We start from the raw sequence: 15545 nt of genomic DNA on the forward strand, positions 1-15545 counted from the left end.
CAGAGCATGTGTATCCATGTGTACAGTTCCTATAAACCAAACCCAGTCCCCAGCTGCTGTTTCTCACATATTTCTCTCCCCCTTCAGTCAGTGGAAAACTATGCAATTAGAAAACACCCCTCGGAGATTGACAGTGGGATCACATACAATTTGACAAGGGGGGCGCCGCGGAGAGGCTCGTTGGATACCTAAGTATTTTAATTAAACAGCTCTCTGCACTTCCCTCACCATTTCAAAGGCTCGCGCTTTGACCCATGTGTTAAAAGTTTGTATCGGTTTTCCACGGCCGTGTTTTGCTTGGCGCCTAAGACACGCAAACCCTAAATTGTCTTGTTTAAAAGCTAGTTTGTTTACAGTTCACTCTCTTTTCTCATGCCCCCCCCCCCCCCCCCCCCCCCCCATTACATTACCACATGTGTGCAGTGTGATCAGGTTCAGGGTGTAGATAGTTACCCAACAGACCCCGGCTTGTGTGAACGCCTTCTGAATTTGAAAGAAATTTAATTGCAAAATATTGTGTATCAGCAAACGAAAAGATCCGCTGCGTGACTCAACCAACCCCCGTCGTCATTCTGGTTTATTTAAACGTTAAAGCAAGTAGAAATGGAGTGCTCATCTGTTACTTGGGAGCTTCATCAATAACATTTGTCCGTCTGATGTAAAATCGATATGACATACACTGACACAATGCCAGAGCAATGGCAAATGTGCTGTCATTTGTCATCGACTGGCAATAAAGATATGTCAGAATTGATTTTAGCCCATACACCCCCCCTCTCTCTTTCCTTCTCTCTATATCGCTCTCCCCTCTCTCTCTCCCTTGCTCTTTTGCAGTAGCGATAATAGAAAAAACTAAATGAATGTTATTATGACTGAGGCATGGTGAGCCTTGCCAAACTCAATTAATATTGGAGCAAGGGGCTGTAATGATTTGAGGGCCTGCGTGTTATGTTTTCATTGAAATGCCCTGCTGGAGATGTAAAAGGAAAAGAAGAGGGATGGATGGATGGATGTTTGGGTGGGTGTGTGGGTGTATTCTCTGGGGGCAAAGGTTTTGTTTCGGCCTCCGCTCAATATAGATGTTTTTAACATACTTACAAACTCTTTTCTGATTTTTTTTTACATTTTATTTTACGTTTCCTCTTGATTCCATTTTTTTTGGTTTGCTGTAGTGTTTTGTGCTCCGCGGTGAAAAATGTCTAACCTTGGATTCATAGTTGATGGATCCTTAAATCAAGTTCAAACTGGAGGGAAATACCCAGCATGTGTGCGTGTGTGTGTGTGTGTGTGTGTGTGTGTGTGTGTGTGTATGTGTGCATGCGTGTTGTAATCCGAGCTTCTCTGTGCTTTGTTGACATACCCGGGCCGGCCACAAGTGCCTGTCGTGCATGTTCGTGCGCCCAACTGTCTGACCCGCCCTTATATGGCGGTTACAGCTGATAATGACGTCCTGACCAAAGGCGTCACCTAGGAAACGTCGCGCCCACCCTCCTGTTCCCACCCAAAAACTCTGCGTGGAGGCGATAGATATGCCCCGAATTTCTAATTTCTCACCTTTTAAAGATTTTAATTAATTTTGTATTGTGCTATTAAAATCTTTTATTATAGCATACGTATGTTTTTAAGTCAACATTGAAAGTCAGACCCATTTTATTTTTTCATGCGGTCATTTTACAGTATATATGTGTGTGTGTGTGTGCTCCGTTCTGTGTCCGCTGTGTGTGTGTTTGTGTGTCAGATTTGCCATCGCGGTTTGTTGCCGCCGGGGTTGTGTGTACCCAAGTTGCGCGGTGGTAGCGAGCAACATCTGTTTCGGGGTTGTTGTTCCTCTTGGCTGCTTTTCAATTGGATTTCCTCAAGCAGGGCCAAAAGCTGTCACCTCTGCCAGGCTCTGTTAGCAATCACCGCCGGCCCCTATATTAAGTAGGTGGTTCAGGGCTAAGCTAATAACTCTCCCTCCTCTCCTGAGCCATCATACACCAGCACCGGTGTTACCGCTGGTCTCAGTGTGTGCCTGTTTGTATGCATGTGTGTACGCACTCTCGGGTTTTTTCCCTCTGTATAGCCACACACACACACACACACACACACCCTGTAGAGGCAGGCCGGGCTGGCTTGGGGGTCCCCTCCTCAAAGTGACAGGCCGTATGACTGGATGTGTATGTGGGAAACGAAACAGGGAGAGTCGTAATAGCTCCTCTGAAAGAATGACTGCTTTCCCCTTATAATGTACATGAACAGGATGGAAACAGGAAAAAATCTTTGACCCCGTCCCCACCCTCGTACACAGACTATGTACTCTACTGTCTCATTGTGAAGACAACTGAATAAAGACATTTTCTTTTGCAGCTCATTCCGGTATGTATTTGCTTGCAATCTTACTTAAGGCTTTGGGCTTCAAATTAGACATAAATTGACGTAAAGATAAAGTTGCAGATTTATTACATAGTCGGTCAGTTGCAACTTATACGACGGCGTATGAGGGCCACTGTAGAAAAAAAAAAAAAACGGAGCTGAGAGAGAGGGGGGCAATATTCCGAGAAAGAAAGTCGCAAATTTGCGACTTTATGAAGTCGTACATTCATGGGAAGTTAGCTAGCATAAATGCTGGTTGTTAGCATCCCAAATTCAAAAACTCGCAAATTTGCCACTTTATGAACTGACAAATTTGCCACTTTTTTTATCTGAATATTGCCCACCTCTCTCGGCTCTGTTTTTTCCCCCCACAATGGCCCTAATACGGCGTCGTTCAACTTCAGTGATATTTGAACAAAATCACCTGGATTTTTAAAATCCTATTGACGGAATAAAAAGTTGAGTTGAGTTCTTCTGGTTTGTATTTTAGTTTTTCCACTAAACACATCAAACTTGTCTTGACTCCATGTTTGAGTTGAGCAAAGCCTGGCCCGGGTGTTACAAAGCTTTTATTCCTGAGGTATTTACCTAATCATTCTGACACGGTGACAAGCTGCCCGTCTACCTGCCCGTCTGTCTGTCTTCACGTCTTATTGCCAGCTTCTCTGGCCAGCTGGAGCCGTTACACAGAGCTGGATTTTTTGAACCGAGGACCTGCAAGTATCAACTCCCTGTTTCACAGCTTTGACAGACACTTTGATTTGACATGCCATGAGCAGTTAAAGTGAAAGTTATGTATACATGTTAATTAAACTGTTTATGCGTGGAGGGGTCAGAGACATTAGCAAGCCCCAGCCCAGAAGTGTGAATTTCTTTTCTTCCCCCCCATCACAGCGTTTTAACCTCTTCTGTCTCTCATTTCCGTAATGATTACCAGGTGCAAGGGAAGAATTTTTCCAACCCCCTTTTTCTTCTTTTTTTTTTTTTGCCAAGTGGCGATGCAGATAGGTCTATTTGTGAAAAGTGTCTCTGTGTGTTTGAATTTAGGACCGGGGTATTTGACGTCGGCTTCAACTTGTTCAAATAGCTTTCATTTTTGGCATTGGGTGACACCAAGGCCTGGAATTCTCTAAAAGGATGTGGAGGTCTTGTGGTCTTCAGCTACTTCACAGAAAGCTGTCGGCCCAATTGAAAGATGTCAATTGTGAAAAGTATATCTATTTTTTTGATGTAAGGGGCTAGACGAGTAGAAATTATTTTTGACATTGAGCAATGGCAGCGCTTGAAGTTCTCTTAGAAACCGTGTGGAACATGTGGCTGGCAATAACGGCAAACAGCTATTTATGAAAAACTTATATCAATACTTGGAATGCTGAGGTGGAAATGAAAGTGTTCACTTTGTGTCAAAATATTCTTCTTAAACAAGGTTTTTTGTTTTAGTGCTTATAGAGCAACTTAATTCATGATAGACTTGCCTAAATGACGCTTCCATTTCTGACATTGTATGTTTGCAAAGGCTGAATTTATTTTGCCTTACAGTCAATATACAACATTAGGTTTTAAAAGTCCACCACTTATTACAAATAATCTAGATTCCTCTTCCTGAAAACCGTACTGCTAACAAAATTGTGCAGAATGTAAGTCAGCTAAGTGGACAGGTAAAGAAAACTTTGAGCTACAAACTGAAGGACTGTAAATATTGTAAATATAGACTTGTTTTGAGATCCTTATGTGGGAATAAATGTATTTCTGACAAAAGTTTTTGTTTTAAGTGGATTTATTAACATTTCTTGTTTGAAAAAAAAACAAGGTAAACTATCCTGCACTACTGAGTTGACTTTGAAGATGTTTTATTGGATGCACCCCCCCCCCCCCCCCCCCCCCACAATCTGGCTTCACGCCTGACTCTAGAATTTCTTTTGATTAGTGGAGGTGATGAAATAATTACATTGTGTTTAGTCATTGCAGTGACTGCCAATATAGACTTGAAGGATGATTGCGGTTTATTTTAACCAGGCTTATTTCCCATCAATGTGGCAGTTTGTGGCTCCATGAGTGGTGCTACGTTTGTACTTCATTGTGGAGATTTTGGGAGCCAAGGAATCCATGTTTTTTTTTTAAGATTATTTCAGATGCTAGTCTAGAGTTCCCAGGTCAAACACCACTGCTTTTTCCACACCCCCTCTGCGTACCAAAGCCCAATGACACAGAGAGAGAGCAGGCAGGCCACAGCAGGATAAAGCGTGCCTTGAGCTGCTTTTATTAGGAATCTGTCACCTTCATAGAGGTTTATCCAGTCCCTCTTTTAATTCACTCTCCAGCAGGCTCTCTTGCTTGCTCGTTGGCACATTGAGCCAGAAAGGAAGAGCGAATGCTGTCTTTACAAACAGCATATGACTTTATAATATACCTTTAAAAAAAAAATTATGTTGGTAGATAATTATAAATGAAAGGTCATAGACTTGATCCCAACAGCCACAACCATCAAGCGGCTTGTATTCTATGGAAAGCATCCGTCTGCTAACACTGAACATAACATTTAATGACTAAATATAATATGTGAAAGGTCTCCAGTCTCAAAAATCAGTTAACTGAAAATGGGAATTCATACCAATAATAAAAGAGCTGGACTTTTAAATAGGCATGCAGGATATAATTAGCTTGGTATTTGCCAATAATCTCCAGCTTTTGATTTGATTTAATTTATATTTTCACATACATTGACGCTCAATAGAAACATTTACGCTGATACAAAGCTTTTGTTACTACTATTACGAGCAGGATTGCCTTAAACATTTAATGCACTCAATTGATGCTTTTAGAGTGAGTTACAAGGACAGCAGAGGTAGAGCGATGGTAATTTCCAAAATGAGGTTGTGAACATTGCAAAGAGTACAAGGGTTAGACTCGCACTATCCCGGTTTAATTGAATTGACTTAGTTTGTGTAAGTAAATCGATCCCTGACTTTCTCGTTTAAACAAACGCCATGTTACGTCTTGCATCGCGGCGTAGTACATGTCTCCGGGGTAATAATGTTTTTGGTCAAACACAGTGTTTGTTGGCTTTAACTTTTTAAACATACAATTGTTCCCTAATTAGCTGGATTGCTAATTAATTTATGCTCCCCTGTTTGATGTAGAGTATAGCAATACTTTGAAAGCAACTGCACTCATTCTTTGCATAAATTTGTAGCATTTGCCGCTGAGTTCAAAAGAAACAGGACTGGGTTTTAGAAAAGCACACATGCATTTAAATAATGCGCCCCATTTTTCCAGCTTCTGTTTGTTTTTAGTGGGAATATTAATGAATTAACATTTTAAACAATCCATCATTATTGTTGTGCTGCCACTTATTTTTAACTCAATTATATTTTAATAGATCATTTTTCCTAATGTGCACTGTATGTTCTCCCCACTTTGTTCGCTACACAACAAAAGATTAATTACAAATAAGGGGAATGATCAAAAACATGATAATCAAATTGCAACAATGAGTTGGAAATTGCAATTCTAATGCAATACAATAGGGTATGTGTTGCAAATTAACCACCCACTGTCTGTTTGTGTGTGTGTGTGTGTGTGTGTGTGTGTGTGTAAAAGATTACAAAAGAGTGTGTTATGGTAAACTATATACAATACTTTACTTGTGTTTTTTTAACAAATACTAATGTGATTATTAATGTGATGTTTTACTGTGTTGTTTTTATTTTATTTATTTCTGTCAAGTGTTTTTGAGAACCTTTAAAAGTGCTATTCAAATAACATGTATTATTATTATAGCTTGTGGTTTTTAACTGCGTTGATTTAAAAAAAGAAGAAGAAAGTCATATTGTACCTTGCAGTGGTCTTAAATTGTTAAAACTTGTTTATAAGTTAAAATATTCGCACTCTTATAATAATGGCATCACCTTTATTAGGGATGCCTTTGTCAGACCGTACCACAATGGTCCCCTATGACCTTATTGTCACATTTTGCTGTGGAGCAGCACACATCATCTTGCTTTTAAATTGATCACACTCTCTATTGGATCAGGTCGTAGCCAAAAGAACAACGCAAATTGGAAAATAAGAAAAAAAAATGAAATGGCAGGTCTCAGCTTGAGATCCCCTTGTTATGCCCGATGTCTTCGGCGTGTCAGAGACCGGCGGGTTTAAAGAGGATGGATGTCCTGAGGTGTCACCTGACAGCCCCGACAGACACGGCAATTCAGTCCCTGGAGGACGGGGGAGCAGCCAGTATAGGAAGGTGGACGGGCAGTAAGCTCGGGCTAGAGGTTGTCACCGTCGCTGGCCTGTCACTCCGAATGGGCCCCCCCCAAATCATGTTGTCAATGGTGATGCATCGAGATCTCCCTCCGGCAAAAATTGGATGCTCCAAACCCGACTTGATTGATGCATTGACCAGGTTGTGCCTGCCTGTCCTCAGGATGTGTCCTTACCTTCGTTTAAAGATGAAGCAACACAGACACTGAGCGGTGAAAAGGGGAGAGATGTACTTTTTAAAGTTTTTTTCTGTGTGTGTGTGTTAGCTAGACCCACTGTGGACGCACTGTTGGCTTGTCAAAGAATCTGCTGTATCTCTCAGCCTTGAAATTTATAGGATTTTTACCTGCCTTTTCAATTTTCTCGGTACATCTTTTGTGGCACAGTTCAATCAGTGTTCTGAGAATGTCGTTCTCACTGTTTCCATTGAGGCGACGGTATTACATTATGGCTTCCGAAGGCGAATGCACAGCTTGTACATTCAATGGATGCTACAATGGATGGGAATGAAAAATAGATGTTTTTCTGTGACCAAAACTGCAGCCTTTATGCCTCCAAGGGCATGGCATTCTTGGGCCATGGGTACTAGCCGCGGAGTTTTTGTGAACATGAAATACCTTCTTTTATGTGTCTTTTTTTTGATTATGCTCCCTCTGTCTCTCTCTCTCTCTCTTTCTCTCCGCTTCTGTCCAATGCTTTTCCTTGATAGTCTCATCTGGCCTGAGTTGCTCTCTTTATGTGCCTGTGTGTGTGTGTGTGTGTGTGTGTGTGTGTGTGTGTGTGTGTGTGTGTGTGTGTGTGTGTGTGTGTGTGTGTGTGTGTGTGTGTGTGTGTGTGTGTGTGTGTGTGTGTGCCTTTAACGTGATTGTGTTGTTGCTGTCTTTGTTTCCTCATATAAAAACTACATATATTTATATATATTCTACTTAAGTACAGTAAGGACTCATTTATAATTCATTAACATGTGTACATTGCACTAAGTATATATATATATATTTTTTTTAATCTCTTTAAAGCTTGGGTTTCAGCCTTTCATGGCTTCGTGCCACAAGCGGAGGTGGCCCAATTTGGACTCCAGTCCTACTTCTTCTCTCGTTGCTATTTTGGCGCTGCGTAGCCCGAAAAACCGTATGAATCAACCTAAAGTCGTACACGTCTCTCCACTCATTACCTACGATCTTTGTTGTTTTTTTTGTTATTAGAGGATAAGAGAGAAAACAACTGTAACAACTTTGTCCTCTCTCTCTCTCTCTCCCTCTCTGTCTGTCTCTCTCTCTCTCTCTCTCCCCCTCTCCCTCTCTCTCTCTCCCTCCTGCTCTTTCTTTGTCTGTTTGCAGGGCCTGTTCATCTTCCTGATATATGGGGTGTACAACACAGAGGTAAGTCTGCATTGTGTCTCAAGGCTGTCGGAGTGAATGAGAGAAATGACAAGTTTCTGATGGGCTCCTTGCTTAAAAGCTGTGTGGGTGGGGTGTGACAGTACGAGTGTGTGTGTGTGTGTGTGTGTGTGTGTGTGTGTGTGTGTGTGTGTGTGTGTGTGTGTGTGTGTGTGTGTGTGTGTGTGTGTGTGTGTGTGTGTGTGTGTGTGTGCGCGCCGGATGGGGAGGAGGGATTGGGAACGAGGGGAGGCGACGTCGTTTCCACACGAGCATCCCACTGCCCTTCATGCTTGGACTAACTTATATGCATCCGAGTCCGACCATTAAACACTGACACGCCGCCGTTCTCAGCCACTCATTCCTCACCCACATTGGCTAATATTTCACTGCCTCTTTAAGTTTTTAAACTCACGGCCCTCCATTTAGCATCCTGACAAAAAGCCGCCGGCCAGGGCTTCAGCGGGGGCCCCGAGCAGTAGGACAAAAAAAAAAAAAAGACAAACAATATGCATCCAACAATATGCAGCGGAAAAAAGGAGGGACCTATTGTATTGATATGCTGCTTTATTACCATTTAGATACGCAGTAGAGGGTTTGGTTGAATGGCGAAAAAGACGGAGATACGATTTAATGGATGAGAGTCGCGTCGCGAAAATCACTCTTGGTCAAAGCGGCTCTTAGTCTATGTAAATAGGGTTAACTTTAGATGTGCATAGGTGAATTTGTATATGAGCCCCCTTAAAATACAGCACTTTTTTCTTCCAAAACTTGTGGTCTATTTCTCATTTTAGACACTTTACCATTCGAAACTTTTAAGGAGGAAGTGGAAATACCAAAAAAAACCCTGATTCAACAATAATCTCTGACATGTAGTTTTCTGGAAATACATGTAAAATGTTAAATTAAGATTATTAATATCACAGTAAAAATAAAAAAATAGTAAATTCTGTGAATGCAGTTTGCTAAAGTTAATCAAACACACCGTCTCCTCTGCAGGCGGAATGAACGAGTCTTCACTTCTAATGAATTCAAACATACCTCATCTTTTCATTTCCCTCTTGTTGCTCTGACTGAATGTACAAGGTCATCGCCACCGTATACAAGCAGCTTTTTATTTTTTTGAAGAGCCGGTAACAGTTGTATGTTACCCTTCTCTTCAAAGATAATGGTCAGTATGACATTACCCCCCCCGTCCTGTTTTCTCCTGTCGATTTCCTGTTTTTTTCCCCCCTTTTGTTTGCCTTACCATAAAAGAGGACATTTCAATTGCAACATTTGCATTTCCTGTCCTTTTTTCCTTTTTATTCCCATTTCTCTTTCCTTTTCGTTTCATCCGCGTCTTCCTCCAGAGCATGAAGAGCCGTCCCCGAGTCATAGGCAACGCACTGACAATGCAGAGCCAAAAGAGGGTTGACCCTTTGCACTGTAAAATAAATCAACACAGCATTCTTGCTTAAGTGGCTTTTTTAGTGCCTGGGAATTCATTTTTTTATCATACTCAAGTTGTCCTTGACCCTGGACACGGCTCATGTACATGTTCCGTTTTTTGAAAAGGACACAGACCACACTTCTTAAAAGAAAAAAATCTGTAATTTTGCCTATTATTCATATCCAAACATTTCTCTTTTTCCCATCTGAACTTTGCCACCTTAGCGTGCCGCTTCTTTTGTTCTCGCTCAACCTGCCCAACCTTTTAGTTTTGTATCTTTAACTGGTGGTCTAACACATGACACGGTTCACACTTCTCTGTACCTAAAGGGAAATGTTTGCTTCATAGAAAAGAAACACTGAATGGCCGAGAGATGGGGGCAATATTACCAGAAAAAAAGTTGCTAATTTGCGATTTTATGAAGTGGCAAATTTGTGAGTTTATAAACTCGGTAGCTTGGTTCCGCTTTCATCGGATGTTTGCAGTTGCTATGACAACAAGTGAAAACTACCTCTAGCATCTTAGCCCAACCACCGGATCAATACTCGCAAATGTGCCACTTTATAAACTCGCAAATTTGTCACTTTATAAATTTGCAAATTTGCTACTTTATAAACTCGAAAATGTTCCACTTTATAAACTCGCAAATTTGCCATTTTATAAACTCAAAAATTTGCCACTTTATAAACTCGCAAATTTGTCACTTTATAAATTCGCTAATTTGCTCCTTTATAAACTCGAAAATGTTCCACTTTATAAACTCGCAAATTTGCTACCTTTTTTTCCCCTCAGGGATATTGCCCATGTCTCTCGGCTCAGTTTTTTTTCTTTTTTTTCTTTCTACAGTGGCCTCAATACACCGTTGTATATAATTCTATATAGTAGAGAGAAAACTTTGTTGCTGTTAGTTGTTAACCTGGTAGAATAAATCAGTGTTTAACTATCTAAGTGTGAAGAAAATTTGACTTTGATATGCAAAAGCAATCTGTGGAATTAACTAGTGCCTCAAAGTCAGACTCCGCTCCATTCATGAGGCTGGTTTCCAGGCTAAATAATCACTAATATGGAGCGGAAGACAGACTGCATCTGCTGCTATTACACTCAAAACGCAGCGTTTTAATTGCTAATTACTTGACAATAGCTCTCCATTATTCATCGCAATTAGCTTTTTCCTTGGTGGTCACCTTGTAATCCCATGCTTTGATGACCTTTTATTTCCATCAGCTCCAAGGATGTCGGCAGGTGTTGTCGAGGCGGGCTGCTTTCATATGGTAATCACTTAGCGGCCCATTTACATGGCGAACCACGCTTTTGCATCATCGCGAAAAACCTTGAGTGTAGCGCAAAACCCCTTAAACGCATAACGATCATCTAAAACAATGCCCTTCCCCTCATTGTCAAATGATTAATTAAGTTGTGTCATGTAATTGCCTCAGCACGCCGGCTGCTTTTGATATCGAGTGAAATCCCCAGGACTCGCTTTCCCCCATTAAATGTTAGCGTTAAGTCGGCGTCCTCTCCAACATCTGCACCCTGGTGAAGGCCTTCTGCGGAGCTTGTCAGAAATAACAGGCGGGTTTTGGGGGGGAAACGTGAATGCCAGTCGTGTTGATTTTTTTGCTCCGTCACAAATGCTCAGGCTTCATTATGTGACGCTTCAGCGTTGGTATGTATGCAAAACACCCCTCTGTATACACATGCTGTCTGTGAGACTGTGTGTGTGTGTGTCTGTTCAGTGTGGTGTCATAATTTATAACGTGCTGCGACTTAATGAAGCCATAAGCCATAATGCATATTCACTAACAGGGTGGGCTGGGCTGGGACGGGCCGTAGTGATGAGTGCCCATCCGCTACAAATTTACAGGGAGCTGACAATGTGTACGGGGCACACACACACACACACACACACACACACACAAACACATCTCATAAGTGCCAGAAGCTTTTCATAGAAGGCTTCATCCTACTTAATAGAAAGCACACTGAGTAATTCCTGCTGTTCTGTATGTTTTGCTTTTTCATTTTGACATCCTGTTCTTGTTTACACTAGCAAATGGAACATAGTAAAAAAAAATGTAAGATGATGTTCCAATAGCAAATTTTAATAATTACAATGTTAATTTACCCATTTTCTACTTTAAATAAAAAAGCAGCACATTTATTACTTGTATTAGTTTTTGAAAGGATTGTAAATTTCTTGCAGGAAAATACATTTATTCATCCAGGTGCAGCTGTGTGTGAAAATGTATTTTTTTGTTTTGTTTTGTTTATTCCCATAATTTCGTTCCCACACTGGCCTTCATAAAGTAAATGCAGGAGCTAGTTTTAATTTAATATTAAATATTATTTTACACCAACAATATGTCTAGTTATTCTTTTTAAATGGCCCTTCAGGTCATTTTTTTTTACAGTGATTTATAAAAAAACAAACATTTTTTAGCTCCTAATTAATGTTTCATTCAAGGGACTAAGAGACAGACTAAATTGTTAGATTATTGATATTATTAGATATTGTGAGCTTGGTATATAGTTAGTCAATAGTAACTACTTAGATTCGAAGATTCAATTTATCAATTTAAAAGAACGAATGATACTTGAAATTCACTAGTTAAATATAATGTAAGTCAATCACATTATGACCAATCACTCAGCAAAGCTTTAATTTTAAGGGAATTTAGTAAATAAGCAGGTAAATTCCAACGGTCAGGGGGGTTAAATTACAAATGATATACTGAAATTGGACGCGTGTGCTGTCTGGTGTTGTGTGTTAAATGAAGGTGTGCAGTACACTGTTTCATCCGGAGTGTAAAAAAGTAATCTGTTCTGCTAGGACGGTCCCTTCTCCTCCAATAGCTCCATTTGTTGGTCCCGGTGCTCCATGCTGACAGATGATAGCTTGAAGTCGTCTCCTTAGTTTGCCAGCTCTATGTGTCACTTTCAAGTCCCATTAGACACACACACACACACACACACACACACACACACACACACACACACACACACACACACACACACACACACACACAAACTGCTGTCAGTACCTGCAAACTAAGACTCCTATTTTGTTATTGTCCCCTTTCACATTCACTCTTCTCCCCTTTCAGCATTTTTAGTCTTCGGGGGTTCCTGCCGTTGTTTGCTGTGAGAGATTTTTTTGTTTTGTTTTGATTCATTGTAAGCGTGTTTCATTGAGCGCTGCGTCAGATACACTTATCTCTTCCTCTCTCACTCTCTCTCCTTTTTCTTTCAGGTTCGGAGCACGGTCAACAGGATCAAGGAGAGGAGAAAAGCGCTCCATTTTTCAGTATGTAATCCTCTATTTTTCTTTTTAAGTGTGTGTGTGTGTGTGTATGTGTGTCTCTGATACACACCGGTACGGACTAAATATTGAAAAGCTTGGCCACCGAGCAACATTGTACATCTGCTAGCCTCTCTCTAGTCGACAGTCCATGTTAGATGCCCTTATACATCAAACATAGACCCTCCATAATAGCCCCCCCCCCCCTCCTCTCGCTGCCTATTGCAGCACCTTCATCCCAGCAATGTCAAGCTCTGTGGTGGGTTACAAGTTTCTAATCCAGGACAAGCCGTCCCCTGACATTAAAGTGTCAAGCCGGTATTTATACCTTGTTGGAAGCTGCCGCGGTTTGGCCGAGGTGGTTCTTTTGCTGCGCGCGCGCGCGCGCGCGTGTGTGTGTGTGTGTGTGTGTGTGTGTGTGTGTGTGTGTGGTGTGTGTGTGTGTGTGTGTCTCGGAAGATCATACTGTAGCTTACACAAAGCACTTTAAAAGTACTTAATGGTCTCCAGAGCACACACAAACAGGCTCTCACACACACACACACACACACACACACATACATACATACGGATAATTATAGACCCCTAGCACCTTGAAAAACACCTACTCTCATCATTCCACACACACACACACACACACACACACACACACACACACACACACACACACACACAAAATGCATTTTGTCCCTTGTGACTGATCACATTAACCCCGCTCCTGTTTGGCCAACAACACTTTATCCTGCCCCTCCCACTGCACCCTGACCCTCTCATATAGACCCCCCCCCCCCCCCCACCCCCAATATGCCCCAACCTCACACACTCCAGGTCATTGAGGAAGGAATGAAATTTCTGATGGCAGATTGATTTTTAAAATACACACACCTCAAAGATGGACACAGTCAGGATGGGAAGAATTGACATAAATAAATAAATACATTTAAGTGTGTGTATGTGTGTTTGGTGGGTCGGTGGGGGGGGCGGCAGGTGGGGGCCGGGGACCTCTTGCCACCAGGTGCAGTCTGATATATTGGCTGCTCATGTTATCAGTGAGCCCCCCCTCCATCTACCGTCATTTTTACTGCTTCCTCTCCCCTCTGGTTGTTGCAATTTTCCAATCTTGCTGGGTTCCGCTACCAGAATGCGTTTTTTAGCCATCACTGCCGCCTGACGGTTTTTAGCTAATGCTATTTTGTGCCATAAATCCCACTTGAAATACTATATCTACCTGTCCTTTAGTTAGATAGGAGACATTTGGCTCTAGATGACCGCACATGCCCCTATATATATATATATATATATATATTATATCCCTCCTTGTTGTAAAACATAGGATTGGTTATCGTGCCTCACCGGCTGAGGGATAAAGAGGCTTTTGGTGGTGTTACTGCATATGGGGGTCATTGAAGACGAATGGCACTTGTCAGAGATAGAGGCGTTTATATGTTGTATTATTTGCAACGACCGGAGGTTTCGTCCCAATGGGATAATTCACCGCCAACTGCAATTTAAGGATTTAAATTGATTATTTGAATTAAAACACATCATTTGAAACTTTGCATTGTCCCTTTTTATTCTTTGATCGCTCCAATGTTTCAAGAAGCCAATATGCTCAGGTACGACGGCGTATTAGGGCGACTGTAGAAAAAAATACATAAATAAACCGACATTTATGTTAGCTATCTTCCCATGAATGTACGCATTTAGTTTTATTTTTTATTAACATATCACATCTTGTGACAACGCCTTGTTAAGGTCCTTAGGGTGACGGCTGTTCATGGTTATTGTTGGTTTTATTTATATGGGGCCAAATTGTCATCTAATGGGTGTTTATTGATCGGGCGGTTGGGCTAAAATGCGTACAAGTTAGCTAGCATAAATGCCGGTTGTTTGTATCGTAAATATATGACTTTATAAACTCGTTAATTTTTCTACTTTGTTTCAAAAAATGTTGCCACTTTATAATCTTGCAAATTTGCGACTTTGTTTCTCGGAATATTGCCCCCTCTCTCTTGGCTCTGTTTTTTTATTATTTTTAATTATTTTTTTTCCTACAGTGGCCCTAATATGCCGTCGTACTCAGTTCACCTTTTTTAAAGGTAATTTACTGTATCTAATGAGTGCACATGAAATCATATTAAATGTGATTTCTATATAACCTATCGCACAGCATGAAAATCATTTAAATACGGCGAGAACACATTTAAGTATATATTGCTGTCGGTACCGTGACATGACACACCTCTGACCTTGACGACCTCTCGTATAAATTCCACGAAACCTAATCACACACTCTACCCTCTTAAATTCCGCACTTCTGTCAACCTCTCTAGCCGTCTTCCTCGTGGCAGCGCTCCTCATGGGCGTGGGTCGCACACGGCTTTTTCAGCTTCGGGGGGGAGGTGGAGCTTTATACACACTTTGGCCAGTGTAGACCGCCTGTTTGAGACCAAGTATCTCTTGACCCACCCTGACCTACCCCCCCCCCCCCCCACACACACACTCACACACACACACACACTCACACACACACGCACAGCCAGATTGCTTTGTAAAATATAGCTGTCAGTTGCAGGAACCATATAAAAAGCACCCCTCCCCAGTACTCCGTGCCCCTGACACCGCTGAAATATAGAAATAAATTGGAAGCGGATTAGTTTAAAAAAAATACAAAATAAAAACATCTTAATTCAAGTTTTCATAATACAGGAAGCAAGGCGTTTTTTTGTGTGGTACCACATTAAGAGCTGAGGAATGTCTTCATGTTATTTGGATTGTCAATTACAAAATACTTAGAATGGCATTTTACTCAGAATGACGT

At 41.3% G+C, this 15545-nt stretch overlaps 1 protein-coding gene across 1 annotated transcript in view; it reads left to right on the forward strand.

Annotated features, from left to right (window-relative positions):
• LOC311015160 (adhesion G protein-coupled receptor D2) overlaps window positions 1-15545 on the forward strand; it is an 86845-nt gene that overhangs the window by 33397 nt on the left and 37903 nt on the right. The window contains exons 21-22 of the mRNA XM_084012267.1: window positions 7956-7997; window positions 12677-12730. Of these exons, the coding sequence (XP_083868393.1) occupies window positions 7956-7997; window positions 12677-12730 (96 nt within the window). The remainder of the gene's footprint in view (window positions 1-7955; window positions 7998-12676; window positions 12731-15545) is intronic.

This window comes from Eutrigla gurnardus (assembly GCF_963514095.1).
Source record: "Eutrigla gurnardus genome assembly, chromosome: 6".
NCBI classification, from domain to species: Eukaryota; Metazoa; Chordata; class Actinopteri; order Perciformes; family Triglidae; genus Eutrigla; species Eutrigla gurnardus.